This window comes from Porites lutea, chromosome 4, assembly GCF_958299795.1.
Source record: "Porites lutea chromosome 4, jaPorLute2.1, whole genome shotgun sequence".
Lineage (NCBI taxonomy): Eukaryota > Metazoa > Cnidaria > Anthozoa > Scleractinia > Poritidae > Porites > Porites lutea.
In genome coordinates, this window is record NC_133204.1 from 7,225,892 (window position 1) to 7,245,932 (window position 20,041).

The following is a 20,041-nucleotide window of genomic DNA, read 5'->3' on the forward strand; positions in this document are numbered from 1 at the left end:
ACATCGTAATCCTAACTGTGATATCCCGATGTAAATTCCATAAAACCGTATTTTTCAATGCTTTCTTCCACCTTCCACCTGCATGACCTGCATGCCGTTTTGAACCTCGTCCCAGTCCTCACTCAAAAATCACAAGGAATGCAGGTGGTGCGCACTTTCTGTAGCCTGAATTTCATCGGATCACTTAGAGTCGTTATTACTCCCTCAGTAATTGAGAGGAGAAAACAACTCGAAGCAATCACATGAATTTCAGGCTACACTTTCTGCAGCTCTACCGCAAAAACAAGTACGGTGACCTTCATCTTTTATTTCATGATTTTATTGACAACAATACTTCCTTTCAATAAGAAAAAATATTGGCAAAACCCATGTTCAGTATTTTTGCCAGAAGGAACTTGTATCACATACTGTTAGGGCATGGATCAGGGAGGCATTTCGATTTAGATGGACCAAGGGCCTTTGCAAAGAGTGTGGGTATGATTTTTCTGTCTCACAGGAATCTGAACATTCCTTCAAGTCTGAATAACCCTGTTCTAGGGTCCAAGATAGTGGCGAAAACGGAGCGAGAAAAAAGCAACAAAGTTCGAATCATGACTGACTAGTGACAATTTTCTACCGTGCATCAGCTACAGGACGTATCATTTTCATGTCCGCCTCTTCTCTGCGCGAACAGACTGACATACTTGAGTATGTCCGTTTTCCGAGTGCTGTGGATTTCTACAGTCTTTTTATCTTTCGATCCCGTTTCATCCTGTTGAACGCATCGCGACACGATCTATGCCACATACCAAACGACTTGCTGATGTGGAAGCCATTCCATTTCCCACGTCAAAACATTTCCAGTCAACTGCTTTTTCTAATTCCCCGCCTCATAAAATGACGTTAAGTCTCGTTCGAAAGTGAGGTATCCTCACTGAGGTTTTTCAGTTGTTTCCTTTTGGTAAATAACACTTTTAACCAGTCTAGAGGTAGCGACCTGTTTCCTGCGTCTTCAGATTAACCTATTTCTCACTTCCTCTTCTTAAAACGACATTTTTCTCTTTTACGTGACGAGAATAGTTTCTTTTCTAGCTGCATCGAGTCGCATGCACATTTCTTTTTTTTTTTTTTTTTTTTTTTAAATAAGGTAACGCAGGTTATAGAATACGCAAGACTGAAGTCCTGATGTGGACCTGCCTATCTACTTGTTAAAAACTAAAGTATATACATGTGAATAAATAGAAAATCAACAGAATTTAAATAATAAATAATAATAGCAATACAAATATAAATAAGATTAATAAAGAAATTCCTCATTCCTATTTCTTATCATGGAAGATTCCTTATTATAGCTGATAGAATTAATTAAGTCCTTGCTAGATCTAAGTCCTTTTTTAAAACATTCTAAGCTAGAAGACTTTTTGATCGAGTCAGGAAGTGAGTTCCAAGCAATGGCAGCTCTATGCTTAAAAGTCAGCCTGCCAATTTCTGATTTAGGACTTGGAAATTCAATATTCATTGATTTCCTCAGGCAGTGAGATGATTGTTTTAACATTACTAGATCATTTAAAACATTGGTATTGCGTCTATAGTAGGATTTATACGCTTCTACTAACAGTCTCTTAGTATAGTAAAATGATACATTGTTCCAGCCTTTCAATTTATTTAATTGATCAGCATTCGAATTCCTTGAAAGTTTAAAAATAAGTTTAGAAGCTCGTATATGAGCACGCTCAAGATCATCCATTAGTGCAGGTGAGCAGGAACCCCATACTAGTTAAGCAATAGAAAACGTTTTCCGTGTTTGCATAGCCTGATATAAACACGAGAGGGGTTGGGAGAATTCGAGACAGTTATGCAAACCCGAGACGAAGTCGAGGGTTTGCATAACCGTCAAGAATTCTCCCAACGCCTCGAGTGTTTATATCAGGCTATGCAAACACAGGAAAAAGGTTTTCTATTGCTTTTATAAAATAACTTTCCCTAGAAAAAAACGCAAAACTCTTTGCATGGCATTGATTAAAAGAGAAATTCTTACCAGTCGCAAAATCTTGTCCACGAAGTCTTGCACGCGTAATGAGTTCTTGTTTTGCAAAAAGATGCTTTGCAAAATACGGAGTTTTCTCGCTTAAAATGTCAGCTTAAGCGAAGAAAAATTGACTCACCTTCTTTGTAACGATTTTCCATGTTTCAGCCGACGAAGGAATGGGTAAATAAAGTAAACTTGTCGAGTTTTGATCTCGAAAACTTTTTCAAATTTGGTGCTTGCGTGATTAGCGCGCGAAAAGCCAAACAACTTGACGCCACAACCATGTTTACATACTCTCATGCAAACACTGCTCTCGGCCAATCAGAGCGCGCGTACTATCTTAGTTATTTTATAATATTCCGTATAAGACACTTGGAAGTACAGTCCTAAAATAAATGGTCTGTAGAATGGATGATGGCAAGAATTTAATTCTTCTGAGGACTGCTATTTTCTTATTAAAAGATTTTAACAGACTTTTAGTGTGTTCTTGCCAAGAAAGATTACTGTCTATAGTTACTCCTAGACATTTACATGATGATTTTAATTCAATAAATTTTTCACCATACTTCAAAGGCAACAGTGGACCAATGAATCTTTGTTTAGATAATAATAAGGCTTCTGACTTAGTTTCATGAGCAATCAATCTGTTAGCACTACACCAACTAAGAACTTGATCTAGTATAACTTGCATGGCCTTAATTATAGTATCAATATTATCACTTATGGTAAATATGGTAGTATCATCAGCAAACATATAAAATTCTCCCGAGGTTACAGATTCAGGAAAGTCATTCACATAAAGGGAGAACAGTTTGGGTCCTAAGATTGACCCTTGTGGTACTCCAAACTTGATAGAGCTAGTGTCTGATTTCACTTCATTAACTTGAACAAATTGGTTACGATTTAACAGGTAGCTTCCCATCCAAGATAGTAAATTTCCTGATATACCAATAGCTTTCAACTTTTGTAATAGGATGGTATGGTTCACCGAGTCAAAGGCCTTCCTGAAGTCAATAAACAGAACACCAATTTTAAGATTATTATCTAGGGCCCACTTCCAAGTGTCAGTAAGATGAAGAAGGAGACCCTCTGTAGAATGATTCTTGCGAAAGCCCCATTGATTGTCACTAAGCAGGTTCTGAGCTTCAATGTGATTGTCTATGCTGTTGCTTATAATATCTTCAAGAATCTTTCCTGGGATACTTAAGAGAGATATGGGCCTGAAGTTGCTCATATCAGTGGGTGCTCCCTTTTTGAATACTGGCTTAACACGTGAGAGTTTCCAGTTTGTTGGAAAAACTGCATCATCTATACTTTTCTTGAAAACTGGCAGCAGGCTATGGATAGAAGATTCCCCAAGGAGTTTAACGTCCTTGGGTGAGACTAGGTCCGGTCCAGTAGCTTTATTCGGGTTTGATGATTTTTCAATTTTCTTCTTCACTAGCTCCCAAATTAACTCTATGTCGCATCTTGTAGGAGTGACTCTTGTTACATAATGAGATAGCGCAAACTCTTACAATTCGCGCAAACTCTTACAATTCAGGAGAAAAAAGAGAAAGTATATGCAGATAAATTCCAAATTACGGCCTGCATTCATATAATGATCAGGAAGAGAAGAGAAAACAATCCGCATCCAGATTTAAAAAAAAAAAACATCTGTATTGTTGTACCTGTGTTGGAAATAAAACGTGAATAAAATCTAGAAAAAAGGAAGAAAAAGTACTTCATGGGGGGTCTTCGGGTCTGAAAATTTCATTTGCTGCTAACTAGCTGGAATTAGAAAATTTAACCCGGCACCCACAGGAAATGACTAGCCTGGGAAAGTAAATATTCCTACAAAGTTTGGTGCAATCGAAGGCCAGCGCTGCTCTCGTGTTCTTCTTTCCTGCAACTCCGACTGTTCGCCGTACCTGTCTGGCTCGTACTAGCCTGTACACAGACGTTGTTTTATTTTTCTTTTCGTTTTTTTCGAAAACATCGACGAGCGAGAACGAGCGCGAAGCGCGAGAAGATTTTCTTCTCGCACGTCCCCCTCACCCCCCCCCCCCCCCGCCCTCCCCCACTACCCCTTTGCGCTGGCGGACAATAAATCTCATCCCGTGCGGTTTATATTCTATCACCCGAGCTCGACGGACTTTCAAGACGAAATAGAGGGTCTGTGAACTGGCTAGGCTCGTACGGGGGAGCTTTCTTCAAGGAGAGTTTTCAGTGAAATTGGGGCCCACAAAACCGAATTTAGTGTCATTTGGGGCACCTTCATTTCCGTTTTGAGGTATTTTTCATTACATAACGCACTTCAAAAGTGTCCGTTGTCCGTCTTATAGGGAGTTAATAGTTACAGTAAAATGACTGCAAAACGGCAGGGACCAACATCAGGTGTCCATCTTATAAAGGCCAGTCTCCGTTAAGAAAAAGTTGACTGTACTGTAGCTCGACAATATTTTATGGTCATTCTTCTTATCCATCATTGTAATATTATGACTAGTGTAGGGTCCTATGCAGACACTCTTTTGGCTTGTTATGTAGCCCTCCCCTTCAAATGGTTCGGTGGGTAAAGTAACAGTCAAAGATACCTTTGTGTGGAAAGCTACTGGTATGTATTTACTATAGTACTATTGACACCAAAATCATAATACGTCCTCTCATAATTGAAATAGTCATTTTTTCTTGTCCTTTTAAAAAATTAACAGTCATGAGACTGAATAACAGTTCATATGGTAAACTGGTTATGTCCATTTTTCGTCTTTCAGCTGGATAGAGAACCTACTGGAATTTGTACCTAAGTAGAACCCAAGAAACAGCTAGTAGTGTATTTCTTGTAAGAGTTTCAGAACAACATTTACTTGGGATACTTCACATCCCACTTTCACAACGGCTAATTCGTCTTGTTCATTTTCTCATCTTGCTGTGGAGAGCTTTGAGCAATAGTCTGTATTTCTTGTCCCATCCCATTTTTCTCTGTTCATGTAGGCATCAACAAGTGCATTTATTTCCAAGGAGAGAACTCTGTTGGAGTGAGAACTTTAGAAAATGCTCTGTTTTCAAAAGGAAGGCAGTCTCTTACTGAAAAATAACACAAAATTTCGTAATTTAGTATCAGAAGTGACTGCCAGGATTTTTTACATTTTTGTTTGATACGGAAATCAGGAGCTAAATGTTGAGACCTGTGTTTTAATATAACCAGCATCTTGAGTTTTCAATCTTTGTTTACTCGTCTTTAGTTTTCTTTAGTCAGTACATGAAGCCTGGTGTAAAAAAAAAAAAAGAGTAGAGAACCCCTTTTTTTACCGTTTTCATTGCTATTAAACGCCAGTAACCTCATGTAGTCTTAGAGGACTTTCATTTTTGTAAACCGAGTTCCTGAGATCTTGTAAGTGTGGGTCATGAAAGTGGACAGGACTCTGTAACGGTGTTCATAATACCAAATTATGGCCAAGCATTCTCAACATTTAAAACAACACAGGCATACTTTTCAGTTTGGAAGACAGTTATTTTTTCTTTAGAAACGGAGCTATTTCTTGCAATAACTGGAGATAAATCTCGTAAAAGTGATTGGAATTGACAGGTTTGGCTACAGACAAGTTTGAGCAATTTTGTCCACTCTTTTTCAGACGTAAAGAGCATCTGGAGATGTCAGCACTTGACAAATGCTTTTGGGGGTATGGGTATGCTTGGAATTGACTGAGCCATTATAATGTCCACGCAACCATCTCTCATAACAATGAAAACCTTAACAGCCTGCAAGAAAGCTCTCCATTTAAGGGAAATCGAGAGAAGTCACAGGCAAGTGGCACGCAAAAGGAGACACAGAAGCAAGGTGCAGGGAACGAAAGTGGGAGCTCTTCATTTCCTCCCCCCTCACAGCTTTGCCACATTCACTTACCACTCAAAATGAAGAGGTTGCTCCCACTCCTATTCGGTGAACCAGTTACGTTAAAAATTCTGCAGAAAAATTTGAGCCATTTACATACTAAGCAAAGTCTACTATGGCTCCATGTCTCCTTTTTCAACAAAAAATCCTCACATATGTGTGATACAATGATGCCCAATTTTCCCCTCCAATAGTGTCTTGTTTGACCTAGTAACTCTTACCTGCTTCAGTCCACTCCTCCATCAGTTGTGCCTCATTACGAATTCTGATACGGTCATCTAGACTTTGATAAGACCATAACATAATGGCTGAAAATAAGACAAAAAAAGTTCAAATACACCATCACATTTCTTCTATTTCTTAAATAAAAGACTTCAAATAATAAAATCATTATTATCATACCTGTGTTAACAGGACCAAATTCAGTAAACCAAACTCCAACAGGTTCAGACAGCTTGCAGCGCACAGGAAGACCTTGAATAATTCTGTGCTCCCACTGTTCTTTTTTACCCAGCACCAGGTCATACACACGAAGCTCATACACACCTTACACAGAGTACACAGAGAAAAAAGAAAGTTTTGTAATTTATAAGTAACATCTATTTATACAAACAAAGTCAGCTGCTATCATTTTCCTTAGGTTCATATGCCTGTACAATTGATATCAAAAGCCTTGAATTCAGAGAGGGAAAAGCAACAACTGGTGTGAAATAATGCATTAGCTTCTCAACCATTTGTATGCAGCACATTTGAGTACCATGCAGCAGTTAAGAAGCCTACTTTCTATTTGTTTCATAATACATTTAGGAATTCCTTCAACACAGAAAAAGACTATTAATTTTTCTAATAGAAACCATCTACACAAACTCTGAATACCATCAAACCCACTAACATAGGGAGACTGAAATTACCCTGTATATAAATGAGTTGACATGTATCTTAAGACATGGCCTTTTGTCGTGTTTACCTGAGAATTCAAATATGAATAAAGGAAACAGGGCTCAAAGACAAATTTAATTCCAGCTTGTCCTTTGGGCCAGCAGCTCTCTCATTTTGCTTGCCCACTTGCTCATCTTAATTAATGATTTTATTAACGGATGACTTGCCTGTACCCTTATCCATTAGGACAAGTTATTTGTCCAGCCAGAGAATCTACTTGTCCTTAAGACTACTGGTTGGGATTATTTTCCAGCCCTGAGAAGAGCATCATAAATATGCCAACCTAACTGAATACTGCCCCCAACACTACCACCCTACCCCCTCGACCAAAAAAGAAAAAGACTTTACCACATACCTCCTGTAGAGAGTGGAGGCTTCACTTTATACCATGGGGCTGCATTCATTACCCAGCACTCCTGTCACCAAATTAAATCACATTACTTGTTGTATTAACATGCAACAAATCATATTAAAAAATCATCAAATTTCATCAGTTATTATAATAAAAATTAATTACCAACATTTCGCAATTCATTCACATGTACTTCTGACAGGGGAAACTATAAAATTCCTTCCTTAGAGGCCTGAAAATAAAGCCCCTCTTCTATTATCAGCAAATTTTTCTTAACATTGTTTAATAATAAATGTACAACATAATTACCTGCTTGTCCAACATTTTTAGCATTTTCTTTATATAATCATTGATCCAGTTTTTATCCTGAGAAAGTCCTTTTCTTGCTTCCGCTCTTTGTGCATAGCTGTCTACAAATAAAAATGTGGTTTATGTTTTCGTTGGGCAACAGTATGCAAAGAGCACCTAATTGCATATTGTCTATGACAGCTAAAATTGTGAGGCTCCAGAGAACATACCCACTCCTTAGAGGGTGACTGTAAATTCCAAGAGAAAAAGGGTTTGAAAGGTAATCAAAAAAGCATCCATACTCCCTCATGAAGGTTTATTGAGCTTGAATCCCTCTATTACTCTGTAAAGCTAAACCAATTAATCCTTCATGTGTAAATATTTTTTCCCAAAAAGTAGAACTTTCCATGTTAGCAAGCATCCTGTGGGCCTGAAAAAGTGTCCACTTCGGAGAGATGTCTACTTGAGGGAGCTTTTAAATAATTGAATGTATGGTGTTTGTATAACACTGGGACCATCACCGAGTGTCTACTTGTAGCGGGTGTCCACCTGTGGGAGGTGTCTAACACCTCCCACAGGTGGACACCCGCTACAAGTAGACAATCAAAGTCCAAAGTACCAAAGTACCAAAGTCCATATTTATAAGAGATATATTCATATTATCATATATTTATTAAAATACAGTGTAATAAGTCAAATACCATATTCCCAGATGTGTGTGACTTCATTCACACCTCCAATGTCACTTGTCCAATAACCATTCAGTTTGGAGTTTGAGTCAGACTTGAGGTGAATATATTCATGTGTTAAGTTCATGAAATCACCTGACAGGAAATAGATTTATTGTATGAGAAGGAAGCTACGTTAAAAGACGGATGTGTTTTTATGGGGGTAGTTAGCATATGCATGTTGGTTTCTCAGGTATTAAGTTGCCAAGCCTCGCAGCCAAGTTTGAAATTTAATATATCGAAATTGGTCTATATTACACCTTGGTTGAGGAAACATCTCAAACATAGAGCTCATTCTAGATATAACGGTGATCACCATCCCGCTGGGTGGTACATAACTTGATAATACCCCTATCCCCTTCTAGGAAGGGGGAGTTTCTACACCCTTCACCTCTTAAGCTTCCCTCCTCAAAGTGGGGACTTCCCTAAGGAAAGGTATTTTACTCTAGCTTCAGTTAGGCCACATAAATAATTCTTGGTGGTTAAAACCGTTGTTCTCTTACCAAAAGCCTTGGGCTTTACATAGTATGTACGCAGCTCGTAAATCTTCGTGTCACGATCACCGGATGATTTAGAAGTCTGAGGTAACATCGTCGACGTTGACAGATGACTGTGAAGCCACGATCCAACCACGGCGCCACGGAAACGTAGCAGTCTTCCTGCTCTGTTTCGCAGAATAAGAGCCATTAAACAAATGAACAACTAACAAACCAAAACGCAATTTCAGGGGAGGACTTCGCGCGTCACGAACTCGCCACACAAACTGTCCTCCACACAGCGAACTTTCAGCGGTGTTTCTTTTAAACGCGGGCTCGTCGGTTTCACTCCTGGTTTCACTCCAGCAGACTGGAACCAAGAAGAAGAGAGGAAGTACATTCATTTTTGCCGGTTTCTGTGACGTTTTCGTTGAAAATGGCTTTGTGTTCTAACCCAGAAACTATAACAACGGTCGAAAGTGAACTGGAAATCGTCAAGAAAACACTAAATGAAAAAGTAGAGGGATCAGAGTTAATTTCATGTCACTCTGTTGCTGTAAATGTTAGAATCACGTAAGTGAAACAATGCATACATGTACGTTATATAAAGCTCATCTACTTGGGAATGCTTAGTTTCATTGTTAAATTCAGACTAAAAATTTTAAAACACATAAACTTCTATAAAAAAGGCCTTATTCAATTTACACATTTTATAGTCTGTCAAAGGGCTTTTTCCTAAATAATTAACTGTTACTGTAAGTAGTTTAAGGCAGGCATTTAACAAATTCAGGAAAGATAATTTATTTATTTCCGGCCACTTTATTCAGGCTGCTTTACTATAAGAAATATTTCTCATGTTAAGTTTCAAATGACTGTCTCTGAGGTCAGATGGCTTATTTTTTAAATCCTAAAGGCTCGGTTTAAACATCAAACTTTTCATGTACCGATTCAGTGGTACATGAAAAGATTGACGTTTGAATCAATAAGGTGCAGCATATCTAATTTGGGTCAGCCCATGGATTAAGTTCGAGTGGGCCACAGGGGAACTTTGACAGTGGATGACTTTGTTTCAAATGGTCAAATTGTCAACTTTTCATGTGCCAAATCTAAGGCATAAATTACCGTATATAATTGCCCTTTTACTAGTAAGCATTGTAGGCCATTGTACGTCATGAAAAAGAATCAAGTTCGACGTGTGAATCAACCATCGAACTTAACTCATTTGGGTCAACCCAAATAGGTATTCTGTGTTTTCACTGTCATGCCATCAAAAATAAAAATGCAAACCAGTCAATACAGAAAGTTATATGGGAAATTAAAGAAGACAGATATACAAAAAGTCTTGCCAAGAATCAGGTCTGTGCAATATTCATATGCAAGATATTCAGAAAAACGTTTTACCCAAACTTATAAGGCTTTGTATGGAGATGCCATGTTCATGTCCCTTTGAGGGGCACAAATATCGCCACCGGAATCCAACAGACACATCTGTTTTTGAGTTTTCCTTCTTATGGGTGAATTCATCACTTGAGGAACTCATAAAGATTTTTAAAGTAATATTTATTCTAAGACAGGGAATGTTTACATAGCAAAATCTCAAAAAATAAGTAATGTTTTTAACCCGTATAAGAGCTTTCTTGGCTGCCACCTATTAAATGCTGTGTCATGCAAAAGCCTGGAAATTCAAGCATCTTCTATAGCAAAGTGAAGAACCCTTTCCAACAAAAAATTTGTATAAATAAAGGTTTTTAGGTGCTGTAATACTTCATGAAAGTAGAAACTCGGAAGAATCAATAGTTGCTTAGTTTGAATTTTGGTGACATCATGTGAAAACCCCTAAAGGCTAATCAAGTTCTGTATGTGAGAAGTTCAACGGTTGTACTGGGCGTAACTCTACTCTTTATGTTCTTTAGGAGGACGAAATTTAAGAGTGTTGTTGTGTTGCTTCAGTTTCCTGACAAGTATCCCACAAGTGCTATTATTGTGGAGTTGAAAAGTAAAACCTTACCTCCTCGCCTTTTAGCCAAAATGACCGAACTGTGTGACCAAGAAGTCAAAAAATTCCTTGGTAAACCTCAGGTGGGTAGACCAGGAACGAAACAAAAATTATGTATCATTTTCCGCGATTTGAATTTTCTGTATTCATTTGGTATTAAAATTAAGCACCAATAAAGTATAGCATATAATATAATTCAGCTTATTACACTCAGCACAAAGACAATAAATTAATGTGCTTTTAAACTGAATCATATCTAAGCATGGATTTTTTTAAGAATCTGACTTAGAGGCAGTGTTACTTGTAAGTGTTAAGTTCTCAGATGTGTCATAGATTGCAGCTGCACAAGAGTGATGATGTCACCATGGGACTGTAGTGGGGTTAGCTTTGTTGATAGAGTGCTGGTCTTCAGAATGGAAGGTCCAGGATTCGATTCTTGGGGTTGAACCAGTACTTAATGTTTTAAAATAACTGAATAAAATGGTATTGCAGCTGCTTTGTAAACAAATAGATCTTTGCTAGGCTCAGATGACCATGCTGTAATGGCTCCCTTTGCATCTCCAGTAGGGGATGTAAAAAAAGTCTCCTCATTCAGTACTTTGTGCAAGGAACAGTGACACTTAAAGTCAAATAAAGGTCACTTAATAATTATTTAAATTTATGGTGGTTTATTATGGAACAAAAGATTGTTGCTCTATATTACTGTGTCTTACATTCAGGAAATATTAAATGTTCCATTTTTTACCAATATTTCTTGTAATTTACTCTATAATTTTATTATTGTTTGCCTTAAGGTCATCCCCATTTTGGTGTTTGTGCGCAGATTTCTTGATGAGAATGCTTTGATCGCATGCTCAGATGAATTTCAGTATATTAAATCAAGGCTACTAACAGATGCAGATCAACTTAAAGCTAAACAAAAAGCAGGAATCCTTAGTATTCGTGCCAACCAAGACAAGTAAGTACCTTTTCGTACCCATAAAAATTGTTAGATCACATCTACAAGGAAAGTTCACCCCTTGCTCTGACATCTTTGAAGTTTGGTAGACTAGTGTCCTCTGAGGGGACAGGGGTCAGATATTAATGTTATTTTACTCCTAGCAGAGCTAAATGCAGTTATAAAGAAACCAGGTGCATAAAACCTGAGCCACATACAGCAAAAACCCTAGCTTTTCCCTTTACCATGTAACATGTAAAAATGTTTTGTTTCAGTAAGTATTTAGCTACTGATCTACCAATGACCAAATAAAAATATTGTCCTGTAGTTATTTTCTAGATGTAAAGATTACTGTACCAGATGATTACCATGCCTCTGCAGTTAGGTGAGTGAAAACTGTTTGTTCAATAAGGCACTTGAATATCATATACCGGTAATTATTACGTTTTTCTTTCCATTTCATTTATCAAATAAACGGACTCCAGGTGAATGGCTAGGAATGTTATTAATTTACTCTTATGTGACATAGGGAAAGCTCCCCTGAATCCTCTCTGAGCATGGAGTCTGAACTAGATTCATTATCAGCTAAATGAATTTTAGTAAAGGAATCTAGAAAATCTAAAAACATTGTTATCGCTTATGCCATAAATTGGTTATTTATACCCTTTACCAAGTGAAAATAGCCATTGAATACAGAGTTCGTGATCAGATTCCAGGGCTCAAAATTAACGCTCGCAAACTCGCAAGATGCAAGTGATTTTGATAATCTGTGAGTGAAAAAAAAGTGCATTAGCAAACGTTTGTGAGTTAGAATCATCCATGTCTCTCAAACAAAGGGAAAGAATTTGTTAGTGGTCTCACCAGTTTGCTAGTGGAAAAAAATCTTACTAGCAAAACTTTGCAAGTGCACTAAAAAGTTAACTTCAAGCCCTGGATTCTTTTCAGATTTACATCATCAAATGGAATTTTTGAGCCCAAAGTGAAGGCATCTCTCTTGCAAATTATCCCCTGTGACGGGGATTGATAAGAAGTTTCTGTATTTTCGAGCTTTTAACAGGACAATAAGCTTAGCTATGTCTCGACCTATCAGTGGTACTAGTATCACCTGACTGAAGTCAAGATATAAACAGAAGCAAGTAAAGAACTCAAGGTTGTTTTCATCTACAGGATAGAGCTGAAGGAATCAAACTTTCCAGATAACTTGACACGAGTGTTTATTGGCCAAGCAGTTGACTTAGCAAGGCAATGTGTTGAGGCACCCTTACGGCGTAAACCAAAGTTTGTGATTAATAAAAATATACTAATAACAGGGCTGTCATTAAGAGGCGAGGGCTGAGGATTTCCCCTGGCTACTATGTGAACGTGGCCCCCAGCTACTTTCAAAGGAAAGTAGAAGAAAAATAGAACCAAAAGATTTGATATCCCCCCCCCCCTACTTGTTGTATTTAGCCCGCAACTTGAAATCTTTGTGACAACCCTGAATAATAAGAAGAACAGTCTAGTATTTACCATTGGCCATGGACATGATAAAACAAATCCTAAAGTCTAACAGGACAACGGAAAATAATTCCAGCAAGCACAAACCAGAACATTTTGCCACTTATAAACGTGTCCAAGATTATTAATTGAACTCTGGAATACCAAGAAGAAGACAGAAGTTCCGGTGAATTTTTAATCCACTTTTTACAGCATAAGAAGAGTGGACAATAGTTTCTTGCAGGCTTAGTAGTTACAATCCAAATTCATATGTGATTTAATTCATACTTCTTCATTCGCTCATTTATTTATTGTGAGGGGAACACATCAACCGGCAACTATCCTGCAGGTAGAGGTTTCTTTGTGGGATGGCGTTTAGCTTTAAAAATGGTTGGCATCGCTTGTCAGTCACAGAGGGTGTGTAGGGGCGTAAACAAACCAACTATGCGACCAACAGAGACATGATCGACTTTATGAATGCTAAAAGGCCATTCCAGAAAGAAACCTCTGCTTGCCGGGTAACCCACAACTGACCTGCTCCAATGTCAATGGCTTTATAACTCAGTTGGTTAAAGTGCTGCATTGGTAACATAGAGTTCATGGGTTTTGGCAGTTGTTTCTAAACTTGTTGGCACAACTGCAATGATCATTACTTCATTTAAAATCATTTGTTGGTAATTGACACAGATTAGCTAGCAAATCAGTAGCAATCAAAAGCAGTGAAATTTAAGTCAGAATCCAGTGTGTGAGCATTAATTTTTTTCTCCTCAGAGACCCGCCATTTGAACCCAAGCCCTCTTTAAAGTTGGTTTGTGACTTCCTTGTCAATCAGTGCGCCAGACATTGCCCTCTACAGACATGTCCAATATGTCAACAGAGAGCCTTGCCGGATGATCCAAAGGTATTGTTTAAGATTGTTTTGGAGGAGCTGTGTTCCGAAATTTATCAAAATTCAAACAATTGGAACAGCCACCAAATTGAGTAAAACTAAAAATAATAAAAAGATGGTATAAATAACATGGCAAATACATAAGGAGAAACTGATGGTCAAACTTCAAATAGATTGAAATGGACTGCAATTGTGGGTATTGAAAACTTGTTAGCCTAATAGTTTTTCAAAGTTAATTTTTGTTGTTTGTAAGGTTTGACATAATGCTTGGGAGACATATTCGCTTGACACGTTAGCTGGCATTTTGCTATTCAAAAGTAATTTCTCAAGTTACATAGCAAATAGGGATGCACAATTGGTATTATTAACAAAATGAACTAGACAACCATGGCACAGCCCTTTTAAGCTCTTTTAGAATGTCTTCCTGAGAGATCAAGCATGGCTGAGGACAAATCAAAGTGCCTTATAGTTTTTTTCTAAGAGGTTTTGTTTTTTAGCTCACACACCTACCCCGGAACCCCTAACCTGCGAACACAGACGTATTTTCGATTGATGTGGAGAGAAGCGACGACCAGAAATTCGTCTGTGTTCACAGGCTACCGAACCCTCAGTGCAAGGGCTAAAAGGAGCAAAAAAAATAGGAGGTGGGGTCGGGGTAGGGAAGTTTCCTTTCATTCCCCGCTCCTTCTCCCGCTCCTTTTATTTTTAGGGACCTTAAGATACGACAACGGCGACGTCCATGAAAAGGTCTTTGAAAAACAGACTTCGCAGCCTTTCAAACTTTTTCGCGATTATCCCAATTCGCCCCGTTCCTTAAAAGAAGGGAATTTTGGTGTTGGAGCTGAAGAGAGGGGACTGCGCCCGAATTCAGACAGAGATGGTAAAATTTATTGCCTTGTCGTTCCCGTTCTCAAGTAAACTTAAAATTTGGTCATTTCACGTCGTAGTTGTGCAGGGACAGGAAAGAAATGCACAAAAAAGTGTGATGCACGTGCAAAGTTGTTGTTTTACTCATTAAACCTATTGCTTTTTTGACATGATTCTCCATGCCGTCGCCGTCGTAATTTCGTAAGATCCCTTTTGTTACTTCCAAGGCTGGCATGTCTCGTTTGTCCTGCTTGGCTCGAAGGAAGCGGAAACGACTGCTACGCAGGCTAAGTTTGCTGACACTACAACACCGTTGTTTAACATGCATCTGAGTTGCTATTGACAGTATTCAAACAGTTGTTGTGTTATTGAACTCTACAGGAAGCAGTTACAGATCCAACAGACCTGAAATATGTTGAGCGTGTTTACTGCAATCATCTCTTTCACTATGGATGTCTTGATAAATACATGAAAACCCCACCTTTTCAAGGTATGAACCTTTAGCTAGCCTGCCTAATTATTCCAAATTCCTAAGTTAGAACTGGTTTCACTTTGTGTGACTGAACCAAAGTAGCTTGCGAATACAGTCGCCAGGGACGTTTCTCGATACGTCTATTTGGTTGAAGAGCGGGGAGAAACAGCTCTATTCGCAGGCCAGAGCCCAAGAGAAAAAACGTCTGTTGTTTTAGCGTTTGCAGGGGTCGTATTTGGAGATTCAAATAAGACATGATATTGGGTAGACTGCGAGCAATCTCTTATTTTTGTTTTGAGTCAAGAAAGACGACCACTCGCGGTCTACACATTGGGCATATCGGGCAAATTGAGAAACGATAACGCAAAAGCGTGCTGAAAGGACTGGACACGACTTTCGGTGCCCATTTTGCCGCTCTGCCATTGGTCAATTCGGTGTTAAGCTGTGTTCGCCCCGTCGTCACTTTCGTCGATGCAGTGGGGAAGAAGGTCTCCCTGCCAGTCAAATCAACTTTAGTGTATATGAGAATAAAGTTGACCCCATTGCCGGAGTCAAGAGCTGACAAATGCGCTCGGGCATACTTCGATAGTGTCGCCTCGACCGGCTGGCGAGTCAAACTGTTTACATGCTGCTAGAAGGGTGATGGAGAGGTTTCCTTTACCGTTCATATTCCACAGGTCACGACAAAAATAGCAACATAATTATAAGTAATTTCCCCTCCATCAAAAACAACATTTTGGATAACGTTTAGGGCTAGGAGACACTTCTGGGCTTGTTTATTTATCTGTAGCATGGTGACCTGTATTCTGACCTGTGGAATATGAACTGTAAAAAATACCTGCCGAAGGATGACTCAGCTAAGCAGGTCACCCTTCAGGCCGAGCCAACTTTTTGTTCTCTGATGTAACCGGCTCTTCAAGTTTTGTTCAGCCTGCGTGGCCGACGTTGAAAGGGGAAGCGGGAATTTGGGCGCGCGCGAGGGAGAGCTTATCTTTGCATATCAAATTAGGGGCGGTTTGGAGAAAACAATAGCGTCCTTGCGGGCGTTCCTTTCCTTTCTCCCTCGCGCGCCCCACACGCCCTCTCTCGCGTCCAAATTTCCCCTTTCCCCTTCTCCTTCCAACGCCGGCCACGCAGGCTAAGTTTTGTTAGGAAACGTAGGAAAAATTTGACTCACCGAGGTAGGCGAGCGATCCTTCTACCCGGGACAAGACAAGTGTTCTCCATATAATTAGGACCTAATAAGACTAGAGCACATTTCACGGCTTTGGGTTCAGTATAAGTTTGTTTTCTTTACTAACAAAAGGGGGTTTTGAACATTTATGTTTCCCGTTTCCCAGGCGGAAAGAAATGTCCGGCTTGTAAACAAAGGATATATCATGAGCGTTGGAAGATCACGCCTAAACTCGCAGAGGAAAGATGGGCACACCACGAGGCAAAGAAAAGAGAACTCTCAGAAGTTGTGGACTTTTTAGGAGACTGTCTTTGATATCAATTATTATTCTCAATAATTATACAAGTTAAAAATAAAGCAGTTGCTTTAACTGTACCCCACGCACAGCTGACGTGCTAGGAACTTATTACCGTATTTATTCGATTAACCGCCCTGGGCGCTTATTAAATTTTTGGACATTGAGAATGGGCGTTTATTCGAGGTAGGCGCTTATTCGAGGCTGGGCGCTTATTAAATTTTCACCATTTTCAGCAAGTGTAGTATGTTTATTTTGCAACAATGCAATAAATGGTAATAATAAAACGCGAAGATGTAGCAAAGCAAGGTTTCTGTAAAATACTCTGAAGAAAACTCCGTCCTCGGGCAAGTCTGTTATTAGTACTTATTTAATATTTTTTGGGTCGGGGGGACCAGAAAGGGATTGGGGGTGGGGTGGACGCTTATTCGAGGCTGGGCGCTTATTAAATTTTTCTGCCTTCAGGATGGGCGCTAATTCGAGGTTGGGCGCTTATTCGAATAAATACGGTACACCGCTTTCAGTTGTTTTCCTTCTCGAATCTTAGGGCCTGTTTACGTGGAGGTGAGGGACCCCAGGTTGGTGAGGTAACCCTTTTTTGTGGTGTAACCCGCCTGTCCATATAATCTATCATTTTAATTTGATCACGTTTGCATGATAGGTGGAGTGACTCGCCGCATTTCACTTCACCCATCTGGGGTCCCCCAATTCTGTGTAAAGAAGCCCTTACAAAAATACCTAAGTAACGCCGAACGACGTGCTGAAACCGAGACGAGGTCAGGGTCGAAAGTCTCTCGTACCCAGATCTCTCGTGGACTAAGAAATCTGGGAACGAGATTAGAAGACCTCTTCTGATAACCCTTTTTTTCTCGATTACTATTTCTCGGTATCTAAACCAAAAAATCACAGATTTCTACAGCCGAGAAGTTACCACAAGCTTTAGGAACAAGGCCTTAAGTTTCGATTTGAAAGATGGTTGCACAGCTTTTGTAATTAAATGAACAGAATCTCTCAAATTGTTAAAAGGTACAATTTATTTTATCCGCTATAAACAATGTCTCTCTTTCCTCCGTATATAGCCATTGTCTATTTTCGAACCCCACAGACACAGTCTCTTTACCTTCCCCCCCCCCCCTCCCGCCAATAACTTACGCAAATTTTGGGGGGTAAGCAGAGTGTATTATAAGGAATTCGAAAAAAGTCGATAGAACTTCGTTAACTGTAAAAGTTGCATGCCGCAAAAAGCACGAGCTATATTTTACTTCTAAAAATGGCGCAATTACCGTTCGTGCCCAAAGATCGGAAACGCCCAGTTCTATGAAAATCTCTTCCTTTGTGAAGACTGATAATTCTATATGATCGCTGCGAAAAATGTTCCAAGATCGTTTACATGGAAACATTAGTATTAGTGGGGCAGATATGTGCAGATTTGGGGCCGGATTGCTCACTTTTTGTTAAAAGCACCAAATTTTCGGGAATGACAGAACTAATTATGACTATTAATATGTGATATGGTGCCATCGCAAATTTTTCCTGTTTAACTGGTTTTTGGAGTGAAAATTAAACTGGCCGCCATTTTGACCGGAAGTAAATATCATCTAACCGAAAGTACACAAAATTAAGCACTTTTTTACACCAAAATAACAATGAAATTGTTTATTATATAAATTAATCGTGGCTATTAATATGTGATATGGTGCCATCGCAAATTTTTCCTGTTAAACCGGTTTTTGGAGTATTACTGAAATGGCCGCCATTTTGACCGGAAGTAAACATCACCTAACCGAAAGTACACGAAATTTAGCATGTTAAGGTCAAAATGACGACAAAATTGCTTGTTCTATGCTTTGCCGGATTTTTATGTCATATAAAAAAGTTAACCGTGTTACAAATTAGCGGTTTAAATGAAAGAACCGGAGGTAAAAGCGGGATAATTGGAAAATGCAACTCACTCAAAGCAATTCATTTCGGTAGTGAATTAAAAAAAATGTGAAACAATGATTCACATTTTTAAGCATAGGAAAGGCCAAACATACGAACAAATTAAACTAGCAAAAAACAAATGATTTCTTTTTACTTGTTTTAACCCTTTAAGTCCCAGTAGTGACCAACATCAATTTTCTTCTGACTCACAATATCCCCTGATACAAGGTCAAGAGATTAGGTTTAAGAATTAACAAAATTATCACCTAAGAGAAAATACTTTGATCTTTTATCAAATTCTCTTAACTTATCCTTTTAAGGAAATGTATAGAGACCAGTTTGAAGAATTTGTAAGGGTTAAAAGAGTTGATCCACTATTAATTAGAATGCAGAATGCTTTACTGCTTTCAAAGTAATTTGAAGTATAATAGCTCCACCATTTTGTGTTATTGAGGAGTACAAATAACACTGTGCATGTACATATTGGATTGAAATTGCTTTCACATAACGTCTACTCATTTCAGAGTTTACCATTTTCAAGAACCTTCCGGGAAATTCATTTGGAAAAATGGGTAAATGGGTCCCCTACTCAGCCTACTCAGCCTACTCTTTACAAACAGTGTATAGGTTCTTTAACTTACCACAGCATTTTATATGAACAAGGACCGTGAGACCGGGCCTACAGGTTTTTTTTTAATTCCAAGAAGACTAGAAAGTGTGACCGTTTACAGATGACATCGGAAAGCACTTTACGTCAGTTATTTAAAAATCCTGATCGACGATTGGTCCGGCCGGGGTTTGAAACCGCGGCTTCCCACTCAGTAGACCGGTGTTTACATCCACCTGGAGCTAACCGGGCGGCGGTTTAAGTAATGGTCCAGATATGAAGGAAAGGACCAAAACGCAGTGAACACGTCGGAATGCAAAAAGGTGCTAACTTTACTATTGTCTCTACTAAGGCTCTGATTGGTTGAAACATCAAATTTCACGAAATCTTCGCAAAGCAGCATGTATATTAATCCCCTTTTTTTCTATCCAACTTCCTTATAACACAATCTCGTCTGAGTCAAAGTAACACAGAAATCGTATGTGCGGATCACGTAAAATTGTGAACATTTCTTGGTCATTGTTTGCAACTCTTGTGATTGGTCGAAATGTTTTAACTCAAAAATACACCCTTTAAAAGTGGAGTTTAAACACATTGTCTTTCTTAAACAGCCCTTCTGTGGATATGCATTCTCTGCGTAAAATTGAAAACATTTCTATGTGAGGAAAGTGTATTGCGCCACAACAAAACAAATTGCCTCCTTCTTACCTCGATCATTACTTAATTCAGCTGTATTTCACTAT

At 38.8% G+C, this 20,041-nt stretch overlaps 2 protein-coding genes across 2 annotated transcripts; one reads left to right on the forward strand and one right to left on the reverse strand.

Moving 5' to 3' along the window:
* Nucleotides 1–4,582: 4,582 nt before the first annotated feature.
* On the reverse strand, nt 4,583–8,967 carry LOC140934023 (protein NipSnap homolog 3A-like). The gene is made up of 7 exons (XM_073383707.1): nt 8,690–8,967; nt 8,160–8,282; nt 7,480–7,580; nt 7,174–7,234; nt 6,282–6,425; nt 6,101–6,187; nt 4,583–5,071 (listed from the first exon to the last, which is right to left on the reverse strand). The coding sequence occupies exons 1-7, from the start codon at nt 8,871–8,873 to the stop codon at nt 4,995–4,997; spliced, it is 777 nt and encodes a 258-aa protein (XP_073239808.1). The 5' UTR covers nt 8,874–8,967; the 3' UTR covers nt 4,583–4,994.
* A 72-nt stretch (nt 8,968–9,039) lies between these two features.
* On the forward strand, nt 9,040–16,848 carry LOC140935544 (uncharacterized). Its single transcript, XM_073385103.1, has 8 exons — nt 9,040–9,235; nt 10,576–10,741; nt 11,453–11,616; nt 11,924–11,980; nt 12,763–12,873; nt 13,843–13,972; nt 15,209–15,317; nt 16,640–16,848. The coding sequence occupies exons 1-8, from the start codon at nt 9,099–9,101 to the stop codon at nt 16,786–16,788; spliced, it is 1,023 nt and encodes a 340-aa protein (XP_073241204.1). The 5' UTR covers nt 9,040–9,098; the 3' UTR covers nt 16,789–16,848.
* The last annotated feature ends 3,193 nt before the right edge of the window (nt 16,849–20,041 follow it).

Excerpts from the sequence above, each read along its gene's own strand:
- LOC140934023 (XM_073383707.1), bottom strand. The coding sequence starts at position 8,873 with ATGGCTCTTATTCTGCGAAACAGAGCAGGAAGACTGCTACGTTTCCGT. Across the intron at positions 6,426-7,173 it reads GCCTCCACTCTCTACAGGAG|GTGTGTATGAGCTTCGTGTG; the intron begins GTATGTGGTAAA and ends ACTCTGTGTAAG. Across the intron at positions 6,188-6,281 it reads ATTTGGTCCTGTTAACACAG|CCATTATGTTATGGTCTTAT; the intron begins GTATGATAATAA and ends TCTTATTTTCAG.
- LOC140935544 (XM_073385103.1), top strand. The coding sequence starts at position 9,099 with ATGGCTTTGTGTTCTAACCCAGAAACTATAACAACGGTCGAAAGTGAA. Across the intron at positions 11,981-12,762 it reads TACCATGCCTCTGCAGTTAG|GATAGAGCTGAAGGAATCAA; the intron begins GTGAGTGAAAAC and ends TTTCATCTACAG. Across the intron at positions 15,318-16,639 it reads GAAAACCCCACCTTTTCAAG|GCGGAAAGAAATGTCCGGCT; the intron begins GTATGAACCTTT and ends CCCGTTTCCCAG.